The 21456-nt window shown below is 44.6% G+C and overlaps 1 protein-coding gene across 1 annotated transcript; it reads right to left on the bottom strand.

The window, feature by feature from the left end:
* Window positions 1-3792: 3792 nt before the first annotated feature.
* Window positions 3793-19416, bottom strand: LOC311131303 (lipoma-preferred partner homolog). Its single transcript, XM_084164201.1, has 3 exons — window positions 19244-19416; window positions 17750-17870; window positions 3793-8259 (listed from the first exon to the last, which is right to left on the bottom strand). The coding sequence occupies exons 1-3, from the start codon at window positions 19381-19383 to the stop codon at window positions 8131-8133; spliced, it is 390 nt and encodes a 129-aa protein (XP_084020327.1). The 5' UTR covers window positions 19384-19416; the 3' UTR covers window positions 3793-8130.
* Window positions 19417-21456: the final 2040 nt, after the last annotated feature.

Raw genomic sequence — 21456 nt, 5'->3', positions numbered from 1 at the left:
CAATAATTTGTTTTTCAACAGGACAATGACCCAACACACCTCCAGGCTGTGTAAGGGCTATTTTACCAAGAAGGGGAATGATGGAGTGCTGCATCAGATGACCTGGCCTCCACAATCACCCGACCTCAACCCAATTGAGATGGTTTGGGATGAGTTGGACCGCAGAGTGAAGGAAAAGCAGCCAACAAGTGCTCAGCATATGTGGGACTTCCTTCAAGACTGTTGGAAAAGCATTCCTCATGAAGCTGGTTGAGAGAATGCCAAGAGTGTGCAAAGCTGTCATCAAGGCAAAGGGTGGCTACTTTGAAGAATCTCAAATATAAAATATATTTTGATTTGTTTAACACTTTTTTGCTTACTACATGATTCCATATGTGTTATTTCATAGTTTTGATGTCTTCACTATTATTCTACAATGTAAAAAATAGTAAAAATAAAGAAAGACCCTTGAATGAGTAGGTGTGTCCAAACTTTTGACTGGTACTGTATATATATATATATTTTATATATGTTTTTTAATGTTTTTCACAAAAGTAGTGCACTGGTCCTTTCATAGTCCTGTAACTACTTCCTGCGGCTATGCCTTACAGATAATTGTATGTGTGGGGTACAGAGATGAGGTAGTCATTCAAAAATCATGGTAAACACTATTATTGCACACAGAGAGAGTTCATGCAACTTATTATGTGACTTGTTAAGCACATATTTTGTCCTGAACTTATTTAGGCTTGCCATAACAAAGGGGTTGAATAATTATTGACTCAAGACATTTCAGCTTTTCATTGTTTATTAATTTGTCAATATTTAAAAAACAAACATCATTCCACTTCAATTTTAAATGTAGGCTGATCCACAACACAATTTGGAAAAAGTCAAGGGGTGTGAACACTTTCTGAAGGCACTGTAAATATACCAAGTCAATCTGTGAGATACATTTTCTTATATCGACTCATCCCCAAAAAGAAATGTGCATTTTAAAAAGTTTCTATACTAATTCTGCTAATTAGAAAGCTAATTTATGTGAGGCTGGCTCTCTGTCTATGATGAAAGCGTGTCAATTGAAATCCCACTGAAGATAGCCTGGCCCCAGATCTGTTTGTGTTATTTCCTACTCCACTGCTGTCCTTATTTGGCACGACAATGAGTGACAATTAGCTGGTATGATAGCACAAACAGACTGTCAGTCAGGCTATATAGAACAGGTTTGTAACTACTGAACAGTCAGTCAGTCAGTCAGTCAGTCAGTCAGTCAGTCAGTCAGTCAGTCAGTCAGTCAGTCAGTCAGTCAGTCAGGCCGTCAGACAGTCAGTCAGTCAGTCAGACAGTCAGTCAGTCAGTCAGTCAGTCAGTCAGTCAGTCAGTCAGTCAGACAGTCAGTCAGACAGTCAGTCAGACAGTCAGTCAGACAGTCAGTCAGACAGTCAGTCAGTCAGACAGTCAGGCAGGCCGTCAGGCAGGCCGTCAGACAGTCAGTCAGTCAGTCAGACAGTCAGTCAGTCAGTCAGTCAGTCAGTCAGTCAGTCAGTCAGTCAGACAGTCAGTCAGACAGTCAGTCAGTCAGACAGTCAGTCAGACAGTCAGTCAGACAGTCAGTCAGTCAGACAGTCAGGCAGGCCGTCAGGCAGGCAGGCCGTCAGACAGTCAGTCAGTCAGTCAGTCAGTCAGTCAGACAGTCAGTCAGACAGTCAGTCAGACAGTCAGTCAGACAGTCAGTCAGTCAGACAGTCAGGCAGGCTGTCAGGCAGGCAGGCCGTCAGACAGTCAGTCAGTCAGGCCGTCAGACAGTCAGTCAGTCAGTCAGTCAGTCAGTCAGACAGTCAGACAGGCAGTCAGTCAGTCAGGCAGGCCGTCAGACAGTCAGCCAGTCAGTCAGTCAGTCAGTCAGTCAGTCAGTCAGTCAGTCAGTCAGTCAGTCAGTCAGTCAGACAGTCAGTCAGTCAGTCAGACAGCCAGTCAGTCAGTCAGTCAGTCAGTCAGTCAGTCAGACAGCCAGTCAGTCAGTCAGTCAGTCAGTCAGTCAGTCAGTCAGTCAGTCAGTCAGTCAGTCAGTCAGGCAGTCAGGCAGGCCGTCAGACAGTCAGTCTCTTCTCCCAACAAGCTCTCACATTCTCACTGCAGAATTAGACGTTCATCCACATTCATGAGGTAGTCACCTGGAATGCATTTCAATTAACAGGTGTGCCTTGTGAAAAGTTAATTTGTGGAAATTCTTTCCTTCTTAATGTGTTTGAGCCAATAAGTTGTGTTATGACAAGGTATGGGTGGTATACAGAAGATAGCCCTATTTGGTAAAAGACCAAGTCCATATTATGGCAAGAACAGCTCAAATAAGCAAAGCGAAACGACAGTCCATCATTACTTTAAGACATGAAGGTCAGTCAATCCGGAACATTCTGCAGTCGCAGAAACCATCAAGCGCTATGATGAAACTGGCTCTCATGAGGACCGCTACAGGAATGGAAGACCCAGAGTTACCTCTGCTGCAGAGGATAAGTTCATTAGAGTTAACTGCACCTCAGATTGCAGCCCAAATAAATGCTTCACAGAGTTCAAGTAACAGACACATCTCAACATCAACTGTTCAGAGGAGACTGCGTGAATCAGGCCTTCATGGTCATATTTGCTGCAAAGAAACCACTACTAAAGGACACCAATAAGAAGAAGAGACTTGCCTGGGCCAAGAAACACGAGCAATGGACATTAGACCGGTGGAAATCTGTCCTTTGGTCTGATGAGTCCAAATTTGAGATTTCTGGTTCAAACAGCCGTGTCTTTGTGAGACGCAGAGTAGGTGAACGGATGATCTCCACATGTGTGGTTCCCACCGTAAAGCATGGAGGAGAAGGTGTGATGGTGTGGGGGTGCTTTGCTGGTGACACTGTCTCTGATTTATTTAGAATTCAAGGCACACTTAACCAGCATGGCTACCACAGCATTCTGCAGCGATACGCCATCCCATCTGGTTTGGGCTTAGTGGGACAATAATTTGTTTTTCAACAGGACAATGACCCAACACACCTCCAGGCTGTGTAAGGGCTATTTTACCAAGAAGGGGAATGATGGAGTGCTGCATCAGATGACCTGGCCTCCACAATCACTCGACCTCAACCCAATTGAGATGGTTTGGGATGAGTTGGACCGCAGAGTGAAGGAAAAGCAGCCAACAAGTGCTCAGCATATGTGGGACTTCCTTCATGACTGTTGGAAAAGCATTCCTCATGAAGCTGGTTGAGAGAATGCCAAGAGTGTGCAAAGCTGTCATCAAGGCAAAGGGTGGCTACTTTGAAGAATCTCAAATATAAAATATATTTTGATTTGTTTAACACTTTTTTGCTTACTACATGATTCCATATGTGTTATTTCATAGTTTTCATGTCTTCACTATTATTCTACAATGTAAAAAATAGTAAAAATAAAGAAAGACCCTTGAATGAGTAGGTGTGTCCAAACTTTTGACTGGTACTGTATATATATATATATATTTTATATATGTTTTTTAATGTTTTTCACAAAAGTAGTGCACTGGTCCTTTCATACTCCTGCAACTACTTCCTGCGGCTATGCCTTACAGATAATTGTATGTGTGGGGTACAGAGATGAGGTAGTCATTCAAAAATCATGGTAAACACTATTATTGCACACAGAGAGAGTTCATGCAACTTATTATGTGACTTGTTAAGCACATATTTTGTCCTGAACTTATTTAGGCTTGCCATAACAAAGGGGTTGAATAATTATTGACTCAAGACATTTCAGCTTTTCATTGTTTATTAATTTGTCAATATTTAAAAAAAAAACATCATTCCACTTCAATTTTAAATGTAGGCTGATCCACAACACAATTTGGAAAAAGTAAAGGGGTGTGAACACTTTCTGAAGGCACTGTAAATATACCAAGTCAATCTGTGAGATACATTTTCTTATATCGACTCATCCCCAAAAAGAAATGTGCATTTTAAAAAGTTTCTATACTAATTCTGCTAATTAGAAAGCTAATTTATGTGAGGCTGGCTCTCTGTCTATGATGAAAGCGTGTCAATTGAAATCCCACTGAAGATAGCCTGGCCCCAGATCTGTTTGTGTTATTTCCTACTCCACTGCTGTCCTTATTTGGCACGACAATGAGTGACAATTAGCTGGTATGATAGCACAAACAGACTGTCAGTCAGGCTATATAGAACAGGTTTGTCACTACTGAACAGTCAGTCAGTCAGTCAGTCAGTCAGGCAGTCAGACAGTCAGTCAGTCAGGCCGTCAGACAGTCAGTCAGTCAGTCAGTCAGTCAGACAGTCAGTCAGTCAGGCCGTCAGACAGTCAGTCAGTCAGGCCGTCAGGCCGTCAGACAGTCAGTCAGTCAGGCCGTCAGACAGTCAGTCAGTCAGTCAGTCAGTCAGACAGTCAGTCAGTCAGGCCGTCAGACAGTCAGTCAGTCAGGCCGTCAGGCCGTCAGTCAGGCCGTCAGACAGTCAGTCAGTCAGTCAGTCAGTCAGTCAGGCAGACAGTTAGTCAGGCCGTCAGACAGTCAGTCAGTCAGGCCGTCAGACAGTCAGTCAGTCAGGCCGTCAGTCAGGCAGTCAGTCAGTCAGTCAGTCAGTCAGTCAGTCAGTCAGTCAGTCAGGCAGGCCGTCAGTCAGTCAGTCAGTCAGTCAGTCAGTCAGTCAGGCAGGCCGTCAGACAGTCAGTCAGTCAGTCAGTCAGACAGTCAGTCAGACAGTCAGTCAGTCAGTCAGTCAGGCAGGCCGTCAGTCAGTCAGTCAGTCAGTCAGTCAGTCAGTCAGACAGTCAGTCAGTCAGTCAGTCAGTCAGTCAGACAGTCAGTCAGTCAGTCAGTCAGTCAGACAGTCAGTCAGTCAGTCAGTCAGTCAGTCAGTCAGTCAGGCAGGCCGTCAGACAGTCAGTCAGGCAGGCCGTCAGACAGTCAGTCAGTCAGTCAGTCAGTCAGTCAGACAGTCAGACAGTCAGTCAGTCAGTCAGTCAGTCAGTCAGTCAGTCAGTCAGACAGTCAGTCAGGCAGGCCGTCAGACAGTCAGACAGTCAGTCAGTCAGTCAGTCAGTCAGTCAGACAGTCAGTCAGTCAGTCAGTCAGTCAGTCAGTCAGTCAGACAGTCAGTCAGTCAGTCAGTCAGTCAGACAGTCAGTCAGTCAGGCCGTCAGACAGTCAGTCAGTCAGGCCGTCAGGCCGTCAGTCAGGCCGTCAGACAGTCAGTCAGTCAGTCAGTCAGTCAGTCAGGCAGACAGTTAGTCAGGCCGTCAGACAGTCAGTCAGTCAGGCCGTCAGACAGTCAGTCAGTCAGGCCGTCAGTCAGGCAGTCAGACAGTCAGTCAGTCAGTCAGTCAGTCAGTCAGTCAGTCAGGCAGGCCGTCAGTCAGTCAGTCAGTCAGTCAGTCAGTCAGGCAGGCCGTCAGACAGTCAGTCAGTCAGTCAGTCAGACAGTCAGTCAGTCAGTCAGTCAGTCAGGCAGGCCGTCAGTCAGTCAGTCAGTCAGTCAGTCAGTCAGACAGTCAGTCAGTCAGTCAGTCAGTCAGTCAGTCAGTCAGACAGTCAGTCAGTCAGTCAGTCAGACAGTCAGTCAGTCAGTCAGTCAGTCAGTCAGTCAGGCAGGCCGTCAGACAGTCAGTCAGACAGTCAGTCAGTCAGTCAGTCAGGCAGGCCGTCAGTCAGTCAGTCAGTCAGTCAGTCAGTCAGTCAGACAGTCAGTCAGACAGTCAGTCAGTCAGTCAGTCAGGCAGGCCGTCAGTCAGTCAGTCAGTCAGTCAGTCAGTCAGTCAGACAGTCAGTCAGTCAGTCAGTCAGTCAGTCAGTCAGTCAGACAGTCAGTCAGTCAGTCAGTCAGACAGTCAGTCAGTCAGTCAGTCAGTCAGTCAGGCAGGCCGTCAGACAGTCAGTCAGTCAGTCAGTCTCTTCTCCCAACAAGCTCTCACATTCTCACTGCAGAATTAGACGTTCATCCACATTCTCCAAACCTCAAATTTCAGAGTTGTTCCAAACGTCAAATGTCAAAGTTAAGGGTAAGTTTAGTCACTCATTCCGAATGGTTAAGGTATTGGGTTAAGGTTTGGGATAGGGTTAAATCCCCCCCCCCAAAAAAAACAAAAACAAAACATTGGCGGATTTGGATTACACCTCTCCACCACCCCCTTCCACAACGCCCTAGCAAAACCCAAGCCTACTGGATGGTAATATCGCTCACTGTTGCCCCCTAGTCGCCGGTTTTCAAGGCATTTCCCAACCTCCTCAGGACATGGATAGACGTCCAATTTCGACGTCAATGCTTCTCCTTGTGGTGGGTCTCTTTAATTAACCCCCTAAGGCTCCGGGGTTTGGGTTTCTACTACATATGGAATTGTTTTTTAGACGATCACACCAAGGATCATTGAGCTATTTGAGTTTTAATTGTTGGACCCCTGTAAATATACAAAAATCATATTTAACAATTATTTGATGAAACATTGAATTTGTACCTACTGCTATTAGCCCATAAAAAACGCATTGAATAACAGATTCATACATGAAAAAACACACTGTTTGGATGCTACAGACAGAAGTTGGCATATCAGCAAAACGGACTTCAGACGAGCCCCGTGACGATTGTGGAGGTCGTAGAGCAAATCGGAAAACACCATCGTGTTCGCGAGAGTCTCATCTTTCCATAAAGGGTCATATTCATTTGTTCGCCAAACCGTTCGGACGCTACAGACGTCTCCTGGTCTGACAGACACCGCTGTAGCTCTGCCACCTTTCACCACAGATGCAGAAGGGGTCGACATTGGTGGATTGAGACGCATCCAATGCAAAACAACAGATATCTCTAGCTTAAACTGACAGATTTCTATGGGGGATTTTTTATTTTATTTAGTTCATTTGATTTCCGCTGGGGCGCGGACATCAACTCTAGGTTTAAATGCTGTGGTGAAATAGGCCAGAGACTAGCAGTCAGTCCCAAATGGCACCCTATTCCTTACCCAGTGCACTACTTTGTATCAGAGCACTATCAGCCCTTTATAGCCTCTATAGGGAACAGGGTACCATTTGTGACGCGTACAAGGAGGACTAGAACAGTCGTCACGACCAAATCTGCTCTGGCATATTGGAATGGATGACTTGGTCATCTTGACATAGGCCTACTATAGGTGACAACATGACATGCCAAGACAGACTGACTGCCAGTCTAGCTAGACAGGTAGCTTAGTGGTTAAGAGCGTTGTGCCAGTGACCGAAAGGTCGCTGGTTCTAATCCCCGAGCCGACTAGGTGAAAAATCTGTCGATGTGCCCCTGAGCAAGGCACTTAACCCTAATTGCTCCTGTAAGTCGCACTGGATAAAAGCGTCTGCTCAAATGACTTATTATTAGACTCCATCAACTACAAGGCGCAAGGCTGAAGCCATGGAATATAGGTTATTTGGACTGTAAGTCTCTCTGAATAACAATGTCTGCTAAATGACTACAATAAAAAAAAATGTAAATTTAGAGATTATACATGAATAATGATAATACAGTTATAAGGTTATTACATCAAGACATCAGGCCACCTCTTCAGTGCTGATTGTACCGAGACTGTCAACATTTCAGGGACATCACATCGTTGTTTGTCCCTATTAGCAATTTAATAATATTCATATATTTCATTATGTTCATAGGTGCAAGACATATGCTGGCTTAGTGTGTGTGTGTATATATGTGTGTGTGTGTGTGTATCTGAATGTGTGTGTGTATCTGAATGTGTGTATGTCTCTGTATGTGTGTGTGTGTGTGTGTATCTGAATGTGTGCATGTCTCTGAATGTGTGTGTGTGTATCTGAATGTGTGTATGTCTCTGTATGTGTGCATGTCTCTGTATGTGTGTGTATGTGTGTATCTGAATGTGTGTATGTCTCTGTATGTGTGTGTGTGTGTGTATCTGAATGTGTGCATGTCTCTGTATGTGTGTACGTGTGTATCTGAATGTGTGCATGTCTCTGTATGTGTGTGTGTGTGTATCTGAATGTATGCATGTCTCTGTATGTGTGTGTGTGTGTGTTGGGCTGAAGAGCTAGCAGAGTAGCAGGGTATGTGGGGGTCTGAAGGGCAGCCAGACAGCCAGAAGGCAGGGCTGGGGGAGCAGCTAGCAGAGAAGCAGGGTATCTGGGGTTCAGAGGTCGGTGGTAGACTTGGCGGTCAGGGCCTGGATACGGCTGGCGTTACAGCTCTTGCAGAGGACATGGCCGTCCAGAGGGTAACAGCCCTGGTTGTCCCCTTCAGACAGCAGAGAGCCACAGTCCTGAAGAGAGATACACACACACACACACACACACACACACAGAGACACACAATCACAGAGAGACACACAGAGATACACACACACACACACACACAGACACACACACACACACACACAGACACACAATCACAGAGAGACACACAGACACACAGAGAGACACACAGACACAGAGACACAGAGACACACAGAAACACACACACACACACACACACAGACACACACACAATGTCATGATATGGATACACACACCTGCGCATCACACACACACACACAATGTCTACACACAGGCACGCACACACACGGTCCTGAAACACGTGAACAAAGACAGAGATTGTGAGTCTGTGTGCTTGGCTTGGATATACACAGGGAACAAAGCTGTGCTTGGCTTGGATATACACAGGGAACAAAGCTGTGCTTGGCTTGGAAACACACAGGGAACAAAGCTGTGCTTGGCTTGGATATACACAGGGAACAAAGCTGTGCTTGGCTTGGAAACACACAGGGAACAAAGCTGTGCTTGGCTTGGAAACACACAGGGAACAAAGCTGTGCTTGGCTTGGATACACACAGGGAACAAAGCTGTGCTTGGCTTGGATACACACAGGGAACAAAGCTGTGCTTGGCTTGGATACACACAGGGAACAAAGCTGTGCTTGGCTTGGATACACACAGGGAACAAAGCTGTGCTTGGCTTGGATACACACAGGGAACAAAGCTGTGCTTGGCTTGGATACACACAGGGAACAAAGCTGTGCTTGGCTTGGATACACACAGGGAACAAAGCTGTGCTTGGCTTGGATACACACAGGGAACAAAGCTGTGCTTGGCTTGGATACACACAGGGAACAAAGCTGTGCTTGGCTAGGCTTGGAGTGGATGCCTGGGAATAGATCCCGCCACAATGCTTTATCATACATTATACATGGAGGTGGGGACATTATCATACATTATACATGGAGGTTAGGACATTATCATACATTATACAGTGCCTTCGGAAAGTATTCAGACCCCTTGACTTTTTCCACATTTTGTTACGTTACAGCCTTATTCTAAAATGGATTAAATTGTTTTTTTCCGCCTCATCAATCTACACACAATACCCCATAATAACAAAGCAAAAACAGATTTTTATGAAATTCTTGCAAATGTATGAAAAATAAAAAAACGGAAATATCCCATTTACATAAGTATTCAGACCCTTTACTCAGTACTTTGTTGAGTCTTCTTAGGTACAGTGAGGGAAAAAAGTATTTGATCCCTTGCTGATTTTGTACGTTTGCCCACTGACAAAGACATGATCAGTCTATAATTTTAATGGTAGGTTTATTTGAACAGTGAGAGACAGAATAACAACAACAAAATCCAGAAAAACGCATGTCAAAAATGATATAAATTGACTTGCATTTTGATGAGGGAAATAAGTATTTGACCCCCTCTCAATCAGAAAGATTTCTGGCTCCCATGTGTCTTTTATACACGTAACGAGTTGAGATTAGGAGCACACTCCTAATCTCAGCTTGTTAACTGTATAAAAGACACCTGTCCACAGAAGCAATCAATCAATCAGATTCCAAACTCTCCACCATGGCCAAGACCAAAGACCTCTCCAAGGATGTCAGGGACCTACACAAGGCTGGAATGGGCTACAAGACCATCGCCAAGCAGCTTGGTGAGAAGGTGACAACAGTTGGTGCGATTATTCGCAAATGGAAGAAATACAAAAGAACTGTCAATCTCCCTCGGCCTGGGGCTCCATGGAAGATCTCACCTCGTGGAGTTGCAATGATCATGAGAACGGTGAGGAATCAGCCCAGAACTACACGGGAGGATCTTGTCAATGATCTCAAGGCAGCTGGGACCATAGTCACCAAGAAAACAATTGGTAACACACTACGCCGTGAAGAACTGAAATCCTGCAGCGCCCGCAAGGTCCCTCTGCTCAAGAAAGCACATATACAGGGCCGTCTGAAGTTTGCCAATGAACATCTGAATGATTCAGAGGAGAACTGGGTGAAAGTGTTGTGGTCAGATGAGACCAAAATCGAGCTCTTTGGCATCAACTCAACTCGCCGTGTTTGGAGGAGGAGGAATGCTGCCTATGACCCCAAGAACACCATCCCCACCGTCAAACATGGAGGTGGAAACATTATGCTTTGGGGGTGTTTTTCTGCTAAGGGGACAGGACAACTTCACCGCATCAAAGGGACGATGGACGGGGCCATGTACCGTCAAATCTTGGGTGAGAACCTCCTTCCCTCAGCCAGGGCATTGAAAATGGGTCGTGGATGGGTATTCCAGCATGACAATGACCCAAAACACACGGCCAAGGCAACAAAGGCCTCCCGAGTGGCACAGTGGTCTAAGGCACTGCATCGCAGTGCTAGCTGTGCCACTAGAGATCCTGGTTCGTATCCAGGCTCTGTCGTTGCCGGCCGCGACCGGGAGACCCATGGTGCGGCGCACAATTGGCCCAGCGTCGTCCAGGGTAGGGGAGGGAATGGCCGGCAGGGATGTAGCTCAGTTGGTAGAGCATGGCGTTTGCAACGCCAGGGTTGTGGGTTCGATTCCCACGGGGGGCCAGTATGAAAAATAATGTATGCACTCACTAACTGTAAGTCGCTCTGGATAAGAGCGTCTGCTAAATGACTAAAATGTAAATGTAAAGGAGTGGCTCTAGAAGAAGCACATTAAGGTCCTGGAGTGGCCTAGCCAGTCTCCAGACCTTAATCCCATAGAAAATCTGTGGAGGGAGCTGAAGGTTCGAGTTGCCAAACGTCAGCCTCGAAACCTTAATGACTTGGAGAAGATCTGCAAAGAGGAGTGGGACAAAATCCCTCCTGAGATGTGTGCAAACCTGGTGGCCAACTATAAGAAACGTCTGACCTCTGTGATTGCCAACAAGGGTTTTGCCACCAAGTACTAAGTCATGTTTTGCAGAGGGGTCAAATACTTATTTCCCTCATTAAAATGCAATCAATTTATAACATTTTTGTTTTTCTGGATTTTTTTGTTGTTATTCTGTCTCTCACTGTTCAAATAAACCTACCATTAAAATTATAGACTGATCATGTCTTTGTCAGTGGGCAAACGTACAAAATCAGCAGGGGATCAAATACTTTTTTCCCTCACTGTATGACCCTACAAGCTTGGCACACCTGTATTTAGGGAGTTTCTCCCATTCTTCTCTGCAGATCCTTTCAAGCTCTGTCAGGTTGGATGGGGAGCGTCGCTGCACAGCTATTTTCAGGTCTCTCCAGAGATGTTCGATCGGGTTCAAGTCCGGGCCACTCAAGGACATTCAGAGACTTGTCCCGAAGCCACTCCTGCATAGTATTGGCTGTGTGCTTAGGGTCGTTGTCCTGTTGGAAGGTGAACCTTCACCCCAGTCTGAGGTGCTGAGTGCTCTGGAGCAGGTTTTCATCAAGGATCTCTCTGTACTTCACTCCGTTCATCTTTCCCTCGATCTTGACTAGTCTCCCAGTCCCTGCCGCTGAAAAACATCCCCACAGCATGATGCTGCCACCACCAAGCTTCATCGTAGGGATGGTGCCAGGTTTCCTCCAGACGTGACGCTTGGCATTCAGGACAAAGAGTTCAATCTTTGTTTCATCAGACCAGAGAATCTTGTTTCTCATGGTCTGAGAGTCTTTAGGTGCCTTTTGGCAAACTTCAAGTCGGCTGTAATGTGCGTTTTACTGAGGAGTGGCTTCTGTCTGGCCACTCTACCATAAAGGCCTGATTGGTGGAGTGCTGCAGAGATGGTTGTCCTTCTGGAAGGTTCTCCCATCTCCACAGAGGAACTCTGGAGCTCTGTCAGAATGACCATTGGGTTCTTGGTCACCTCCCTGACCAAGACCCTTCTCCCCCGATTGCTCAGTTTGGCCGGGCGGCCAGCTCTAGGAAGAGTCTTGGTGGTTCCAAACTTCTTCCATTTAAGATGAAGGCCACTGTGTTCTTGGGGACCTTCAATGCTGCAGAAATGTTTTGGTACCCTTCCCCAGATCTGTACCTCGACACAATCCTGTCTCTGAGCTCTACGGACAAATCGATTTGACCTAATGGCTTGGTATTTGCTCTGACATGCTCTGTCAACTGTGGGACCTTATATAGACAGGTGTGTGACTTTCCAAATCATGTCCAATCAATTGAATTTACCACAGGTGGACTCCAATCAAGTTGTAGAAACATCTCAAGGATGACCAATGGAAACAGGATTCCCCATTAGCTCAATTTCGAGTCTCATTGCAAAGGGTCTGAATACTTATGTAAATAAGGTATTTATGTTTTCTTTAAACCTGTTTTCGCTTTGTCATTATGGGGTATTGTGTGTAGATTGATGAGGATTTAGTTTTATTTCATCCATTTTATAATAAGGCTGTAACGTAACAAAATGTGGAAAAAGTCAAGGGATCTTTCCGAAGGAACTGTATATGGAGGCTAGGACATTATCACACATTATACATGGAGGTTAGGACATTATCATACATTACACATGGAGGTTAGGACATTATCACACATTATACAGAGGTTAGGACATTATCATACATTATACAGAGGTTAGGACATTATCATACATTATACAGAGGTTAAGAGATTATTATACATTATACATGGAGCTTAGGACATTATCATACATTATACATGGAGCTTAGGACATGATCATACATTATACAGAGGTTAGGACATTATCATACATTATACAGAGGTTAGGACATGATCATACATTATACATGGAGGTTAGGACATTATCATACATTATACATGGAGCTTAGGAAATTATCATACATTATACATGGAGCTTAGGACATGATCATACACTATACAGAGCTTAGGACATTATCATACATTATACAGAGGTTAGGACATTATCATACATTATACATGGAGCTTAGGACATTATCATACATTATACATGGAGCTTAGGACATGATCATACACTATACAGAGCTTAGGACATTATCATACATTATACAGAGGTTAGGACATTATCATACATTATACATGGAGCTTAGGACATTATCATAAATTATACATGGAGCTTAGGACATTATCATACATTATACAGAGCTTAGGACATTATCATACATTATACAGAGGTTAAGACATTATCATACATTATACATGGAGCTTAGGACATTATCATACATTATACAGAGCTTAGGACATTATCATACATTATACAGAGGTTAGGACATTATCATACATTATACAGAGGTTAGGACATTATCATACATTATACAGAGGTTAGGACATTATCATACATTATACAGAGGTTAGGACATTATCATACATTACAGTGGTAACACTGTAAAGTAGATACACACCTCACAGTGGTAACACTGTAAAGTAGATACATACCTCACAGTGGTAACACTGTAAAGTAGATACATACCTCACAGTGGTAACACTGTAAAGTAGATACACACCTCACAGTGGTAACACTGTAAAGTAGATACATACCTCACAGTGGTAACACTGTAAAGTAGACACACCTCACAGTGGTAACACTGTAAAGTAGAGACACACCTCACAGTGGTAACACTGTAAAGTAGATACATACCTCACAGTGGTAACACTGTAAAGTAGATACACACCTCACAGTGGTAACACTGTAAAGTAGATACACACCTCACAGTGGTAACACTGTAAAGTAGATACACACCTCACAGTGGTAACACTGTAAAGTAGATACACACCTCACAGTGGTAACACTGTAAAGTAGATACATACCTCACAGTGGTAACACTGTAAAGTAGATACATACCTCACAGTGGTAACACTGTAAAGTAGATACATACCTCACAGTGGTAACACTGTAAAGTAGATACATACCTCACAGTGGTAACACTGTAAAGTAGATACACACCTCACAGTGGTAACACTGTAAAGTAGATACATACCTCACAGTGGTAACACTGTAAATTAGATACATACCTCACAGTGGTAACACTGTAAAGTAGATACACACCTCACAGTGGTAACACTGTAAAGTAGATACATACCTCACAGTGGTAACACTGTAAAGTAGACACACCTCACAGTGGTAACACTGTAAAGTAGAGACACACCTCACAGTGGTAACACTGTAAAGTAGATACATACCTCACAGTGGTAACACTGTAAAGTAGAGACACACCTCACAGTGGTAACACTGTAAAGTAGAGACACACCTCACAGTGGTAACACTGTAAAGTAGATACACACCTCACAGTGGTAACACTGTAAAGTAGAGACACACCTCACAGTGGTAACACTGTAAAGTAGATACACACCTCACAGTGGTAACACTGTAAAGTAGATACATACCTCACAGTGGTAACACTGTAAAGTAGATACACACCTCACAGTGGTAACACTGTAAAGTAGATACACACCTCACAGTGGTAACACTGTAAAGTAGATACACACCTCACAGCGGTAACACTGTAAAGTAGATACATACCTCACAGTGGTAACACTGTAAAGTAGATACATACCTCACAGCGGTAACAATGTAAAGTAGATACACACCTCACAGTGGTAACACTGTAAAGTAGATACACACCTCACAGTGGTAACACTGTAAAGTAGATACATACCTCACAGTGGTAACACTGTAAAGTAGAGACACACCTCACAGTGGTAACACTGTAAAGTAGATACACACCTCACAGTGGTAACACTGTAAAGTAGAGACACACCTCACAGTGGTAACACTGTAAAGTAGATACACACCTCACAGTGGTAACACTGTAAAGTAGATACATACCTCACAGTGGTAACACTGTAAAGTAGATACATACCTCACAGCGGTAACACTGTAAAGTAGATACACACCTCACAGTGGTAACACTGTAAAGTAGATACACACCTCACAGTGGTAACACTGTAAAGTAGATACACACCTCACAGTGGTAACACTGTAAAGTAGATACACACCTCACAGCGGTAACACTGTAAAGTAGATACATACCTCACAGTGGTAACACTGTAAAGTAGATACATACCTCACAGCGGTAACACTGTAAAGTAGATACACACCTCACAGTGGTAACACTGTAAAGTAGATACACACCTCACAGCGGTAACACTGTAAAGTAGATACATACCTCACAGTGGTAACACTGTAAAGTAGATACATACCTCACAGCGGTAACAATGTAAAGTAGATACACACCTCACAGTGGTAACACTGTAAAGTAGATACACACCTCACAGTGGTAACACTGTAAAGTAGATACATACCTCACAGTGGTAACACTGTAAAGTAGATACATACCTCACAGTGGTAACACTGTAAAGTAGATACACACCTCACAGTGGTAACACTGTAAAGTAGATACATACCTCACAGTGGTAACACTGTAAAGTAGATACACACCTCACAGTGGTAACACTGTAAAGTAGATACATACCTCACAGTGGTAACACTGTAAAGTAGACACACCTCACAGTGGTAACACTGTAAAGTAGATACACACCTCACAGTGGTAACACTGTAAAGTAGATACATACCTCACAGTGGTAACACTGTAAAGTAGATACATACCTCACAGTGGTAACACTGTAAAGTAGATACACACCTCACAGTGGTAACACTGTAAAGTAGATACATACCTCACAGTGGTAACACTGTAAAGTAGATACACACCTCACAGTGGTAACACTGTAAAGTAGATACATACCTCACAGTGGTAACACTGTAAAGTAGACACACCTCACAGTGGTAACACTGTAAAGTAGAGACACACCTCACAGTGGTAACACTGTAAAGTAGATACATACCTCACAGTGGTAACACTGTAAAGTAGAGACACACCTCACAGTGGTAACACTGTAAAGTAGAGACACACCTCACAGTGGTAACACTGTAAAGTAGATACACACCTCACAGTGGTAACACTGTAAAGTAGATACATACCTCACAGCGGTAACACTGTAAAGTAGATACACACCTCACAGTGGTAACACTGTAAAGTAGATACATACCTCACAGTGGTAACACTGTAAAGTAGATACACACCTCACAGTGGTAACACTGTAAAGTAGATACATACCTCACAGTGGTAACACTGTAAAGTAGACACACCTCACAGTGGTAACACTGTAAAGTAGAGACACACCTCACAGTGGTAACACTGTAAAGTAGATACATACCTCACAGTGGTAACACTGTAAAGTAGAGACACACCTCACAGTGGTAACACTGTAAAGTAGAGACACACCTCACAGTGGTAACACTGTAAAGTAGATACACACCTCACAGTGGTAACAGTGTAAAGTAGAGACACACCTCACAGTGGTAACACTGTAAAGTAGATACATACCTCACAGCGGTAACACTGTAAAGTAGATACACACCTCACAGTGGTAACACTGTAAAGTAGATACACACCTCACAGTGGTAACACTGTAAAGTAGATACACACCTCACAGTGGTAACACTGTAAAGTAGATACATACCTCACAGTGGTAACACTGTAAAGTAGACACACCTCACAGTGGTAACACTGTAAAGTAGATACACACCTCACAGTGGTAACACTGTAAAGTAGATACATACCTCACAGTGGTAACACTGTAAAGTAGATACATACCTCACAGTGGTAACACTGTAAAGTAGATACACACCTCACAGTGGTAACACTGTAAAGTAGATACATACCTCACAGTGGTAACACTGTAAAGTAGATACACACCTCACAGTGGTAACACTGTAAAGTAGATACATACCTCACAGTGGTAACACTGTAAAGTAGACACACCTCACAGTGGTAACACTGTAAAGTAGAGACACACCTCACAGTGGTAACACTGTAAAGTAGATACATACCTCACAGTGGTAACACTGTAAAGTAGAGACACACCTCACAGTGGTAACACTGTAAAGTAGAGACACACCTCACAGTGGTAACACTGTAAAGTAGATACACACCTCACAGTGGTAACAGTGTAAAGTAGAGACACACCTCACAGTGGTAACACTGTAAAGTAGATACATACCTCACAGCGGTAACACTGTAAAGTAGATACACACCTCACAGTGGTAACACTGTAAAGTAGATACATACCTCACAGTGGTAACACTGTAAAGTAGATACACACCTCACAGTGGTAACACTGTAAAGTAGATACATACCTCACAGTGGTAACACTGTAAAGTAGACACACCTCACAGTGGTAACACTGTAAAGTAGAGACACACCTCACAGTGGTAACACTGTAAAGTAGATACATACCTCACAGTGGTAACACTGTAAAGTAGAGACACACCTCACAGTGGTAACACTGTAAAGTAGAGACACACCTCACAGTGGTAACACTGTAAAGTAGATACACACCTCACAGTGGTAACAGTGTAAAGTAGAGACACACCTCACAGTGGTAACACTGTAAAGTAGATACATACCTCACAGCGGTAACACTGTAAAGTAGATACACACCTCACAGTGGTAACACTGTAAAGTAGATACACACCTCACAGTGGTAACACTGTAAAGTAGATACATACCTCACAGCGGTAACACTGCACGTGGAAGTCTCGGTCCAAGGCCACGATACGAACAGTCTCCTCCTGGCCTGGAGCTGGCATGATGGGCTCAGAACACACACAGCAACGAGGGGCAAACTTCCTAATGGGGAGGAGGGGAGAGACAGAGGGGAGGGGGAGAGAGAGAGGGGAGGGGGAGAGAGAGAGAGGAGAGAGAGACGGGGGGAGGTGGAGAGAGAGAGGGGAGGGGGAGAGAGAGGAGAGAGAGATGGGGGGAGGTGGAGCGAGAGAGGGGAAGGGGAGAGAGAGGAGAGAGAGACGGGGGAGGTGGAGAGAGAGAGGGGAGGGGGAGAGAGAGGAGAGAGAGATGGGGGAGGTGGAGAGACAGGGGAGGGGGAGAGAGAGGAGAGAGAGACGGGGGGAGGTGGAGAGAGAGAGGGGAGGGGGAGAGAGAGGAGAGAGAGACGGGGGGAGGTGGAGAGAGAGAGATGAGGGGAAGAGAGACAGAGGAGAGGGGGAGAGAGACAGAGGGGAGGGAGAGAGAGAGTGTGAGAGAGAGAGAGAGAGAGTGTGTGAGAGAGAGAGAGAGAGAGAGAGAGAGAGAGAGAGAGAGAGAGAGAGAGAGAGAGAGAGAGACAACATTTTAATGTACATTTTAATACAAAAAAACTGTGTATTCAACTACTGATATTCTAACTTCAGGTCACTGAAATAAAGTAATATAGTGAACACCTACAGGACGAATAGGTCTCTCTAAAAAGAAGACCCATGAGGAAGTGAAGACAGCTCCTATCAGGTGATTGGAGGTGAGGCCCAATGAATGGCTCAGAAGCAAGAAATGAAGGAGGAAGTGAGGTGGGTGGTGGCTTGGTGATTGGCTCAGAACCAGGAAGTGAGGCGGGTGGTGGCTTTGTGATTGGTCAGAAGCAGGAAGTGAGGTGGGTGGTGGGTTGGTGAAAACAGCCTCATCTGTTCGTCAACACAAAGGGTGCAATCCTCTGCCCAGGCGTTGCTGACGTATGCCAAATATTACAACACCTGGAAAGGTATTTAACCTATCAGCTAACCACATCATATGTTATAGCAATCTGTCAGTCGATGACACAGACCATGACGTGGCACATAACCATTGGTTGATGCGTGCAACGTCTGAGCAGGGAAACGCGAACAAAGACTGCTTTGTTGAATTCAGGCTTGTCACCCCCTTAAGCGGAGTTGGTAGAAAGTGAATATTTCCGGTTTTCAGGGATACAGTATTTTCAACCTAACTTCCGTTTCCCCTGAAAAAACCGAAGCGTTTGTCATGAGGAGTTAACCATCAGGTTTTTTTTTACAGTCACAACACAAGACTCATTCACTTTCTGAACGTGAGGTTAGCCGTTTTTACTTCTGTTTCTCTTCATAACTGGGGGTTAATGTACAGGCTATTTATTAGCCAATAAAATCAACATCCTTGGGTGTGTGTGTGTGTGTCCCTCTGTGTGAGTTTGTGTTTGCGGCAGCGCCCCCCCTTACTTGTGGAAGTCCTCGATGCAGTGTATGTGGTTGGCAGCGTCCACAGTGAAGGGTATGCCGTCCAGGCTGCGTTGGCACACCACACAGGTGAAGCAGTGTGGGTGGTAGGCCTTCCCTGTGGCCCGCAGGATCCGCTCCATGATGGGTTTACTGCAGATGTTACAGGACTCCAGGGTGTTCTGAAACACACACAGACAACAGTTTTGTCAATAAAAGGAAAAGGTCTCTTTCAATAACAGAAAACTCAGAGACATTGTCATACGTGTGATGTGGAGATGTGGAGATCTGGAGAACATGTGATGTGGAGAACATGTGATGTGGAGATGTGGAGAACATGAGATGTGGAGATGTGGAGAACATGAGATGTGGAAATGTGGAGAACATGAAATGTGGAAATGTGGAGAACATGAGATGTGGAGATGTGGAGAACATGAGATGTGGAGATGTGGAGAACATGAGATGTGGAAATGTGGAGAACATTAAATGTGGAGAAAATGAGATGTGGAGTTCTGGAAAAACATGAGATGTGGAGATGTGGAGAACATGAGATGTGGAGATGTGGAGAACATGTGATGTGGAGATGTGGAGAATGTGTGATGTGGAGAACGTGTGATGTGGAGAATATGTGATGTGGAGAACATGTGATGTGGAGAATGTGATTTGGAGATGTGGAGAATATATGATGTGGAGATGTGGAGAACATGAGATGTGGAGAACATGAGATGTGGAAATGTGGAGAACATGAAATGTGGAAATGTGGAGAAAATCGGATGTGGAGTTCTGGAAAAACATGAGATGTGGAGATGTGGAGAACATGTGATGTGGAGATGTGGAGAATGTGTGATGTGGAGAACGTGTGATGTGGAGAACATGAGATGTGGAGAACATGTGATGTGGAGATACAGCCTGGGATCGAACCTGGGTCTGTAGTGACGCCTCTAGCACAGCGATGCAGTTCCTTAGACCGCTGCGCCACTCGGGAGGCCCATTTAACATTATTTGTGAATTACTACCTCATCTCTGTAATCCACACATACAATTATCTGTAAGATCCCTCAGTCAAGCAGTGAATTTCAAACACAGATTCAACCACAAAGACCAGGGACGTTTCCAATGCCTCCTGGTCCAGAGTGTGTCTCTATGTTAGTGGTTCTGGTCCAGAGTGTGTCTCTATGTTAGTGGTTCTGGTCCAGAGTGTGTCTCTATGTTAGTGGTTCTGGTCCAGAGTGTTTCTCTATGTTAGTGGTTCTGGTCCAGAGTGTGTCTCTATGTTAGTGGTTCTGGTCCAGAGTGTGTCTCTATGTTAGTGGTTCTGGTCCAGAGTGTGTCTCTATGTTAGTGGTTCTGGTCCAGAGTGTGTCTCTATGTTAGTGGTTCTGGTCCAGAGTGTGTCTCTATGTTAGTGGTTCTGGTCCAGAGTGTGTCTCTATGTTAGTGGTTCTGGTCCAGAGTGTGTCTCTATGTTAGTGGTTCTGGTCCAGAGTGTGTCTCTATGTTAGTGGTTCTGGTCCAGAGTGTGTCTCTATGTTAGTGGTTCTGGTCCAGAGTGTGTCTCTATGTTAGTGGTTCTGGTCCAGAGTGTTTCTCTATATTAGTGGTTCTGGTCCAGAGTGTGTCTCTATGTTAGTGGTTCTGGTCCAGAGTGTGTCTCTATGTTAGTGGTTCTGGTCCAGAGTGTGTCTCTATGTTAGTGGTTCTGGTCCAGAGTGTGTCTCTATGTTAGTGGTTCTGGTCCAGAGTGTGTCTCTATGTTAGTGGTTCTGGTCCAGAGTATGTCTCTATGTTAGTGGTTCTGGTCCAGAGTGTGTCTCTATGTTAGTGGTTCTGGTCCAGAGTGTGTCTCTATGTTAGTGGTTCTGGTCCAGAGTGTTTCTCTATGTTAGTGGTTCTGGTCCAGAGTGTGTCTCTATGTTAGTGGTTCTGGTCCAGAGTGTTTCTCTATGTTAGTGGTTCTGGTCCAGAGTGTTTCTCTATAACAACAATCCAAAAAACAGAGACGTTTCACCAGGCTTTGTGATGACTGCAGGTTACAGGATACAGGATACAGGGCTGTTGTGCTGTCCTGACATTCTCTCTCTCTCTCTCTGTCTCTGTCTCTCTCTCTCTCTCTATCTCTGTCTCTCTCTCTCTCTCTCGCTCTCTCTCTCTCTCTCTCTCTCTCTCTCTCTCTCTCTCTCTCTCTCTCTCTCTCTCTCTCTGTCTCTGTCTCTCTG

The sequence above is a fragment of the Coregonus lavaretus genome (assembly GCF_964263955.1).
Source record: "Coregonus lavaretus genome assembly, chromosome: 6".
NCBI classification, from domain to species: domain Eukaryota; kingdom Metazoa; phylum Chordata; class Actinopteri; order Salmoniformes; family Salmonidae; genus Coregonus; species Coregonus lavaretus.
The sequence above is the reverse complement of the archived record's forward strand: the minus strand, read 5'-3'. Positions and strand labels throughout refer to the sequence as shown.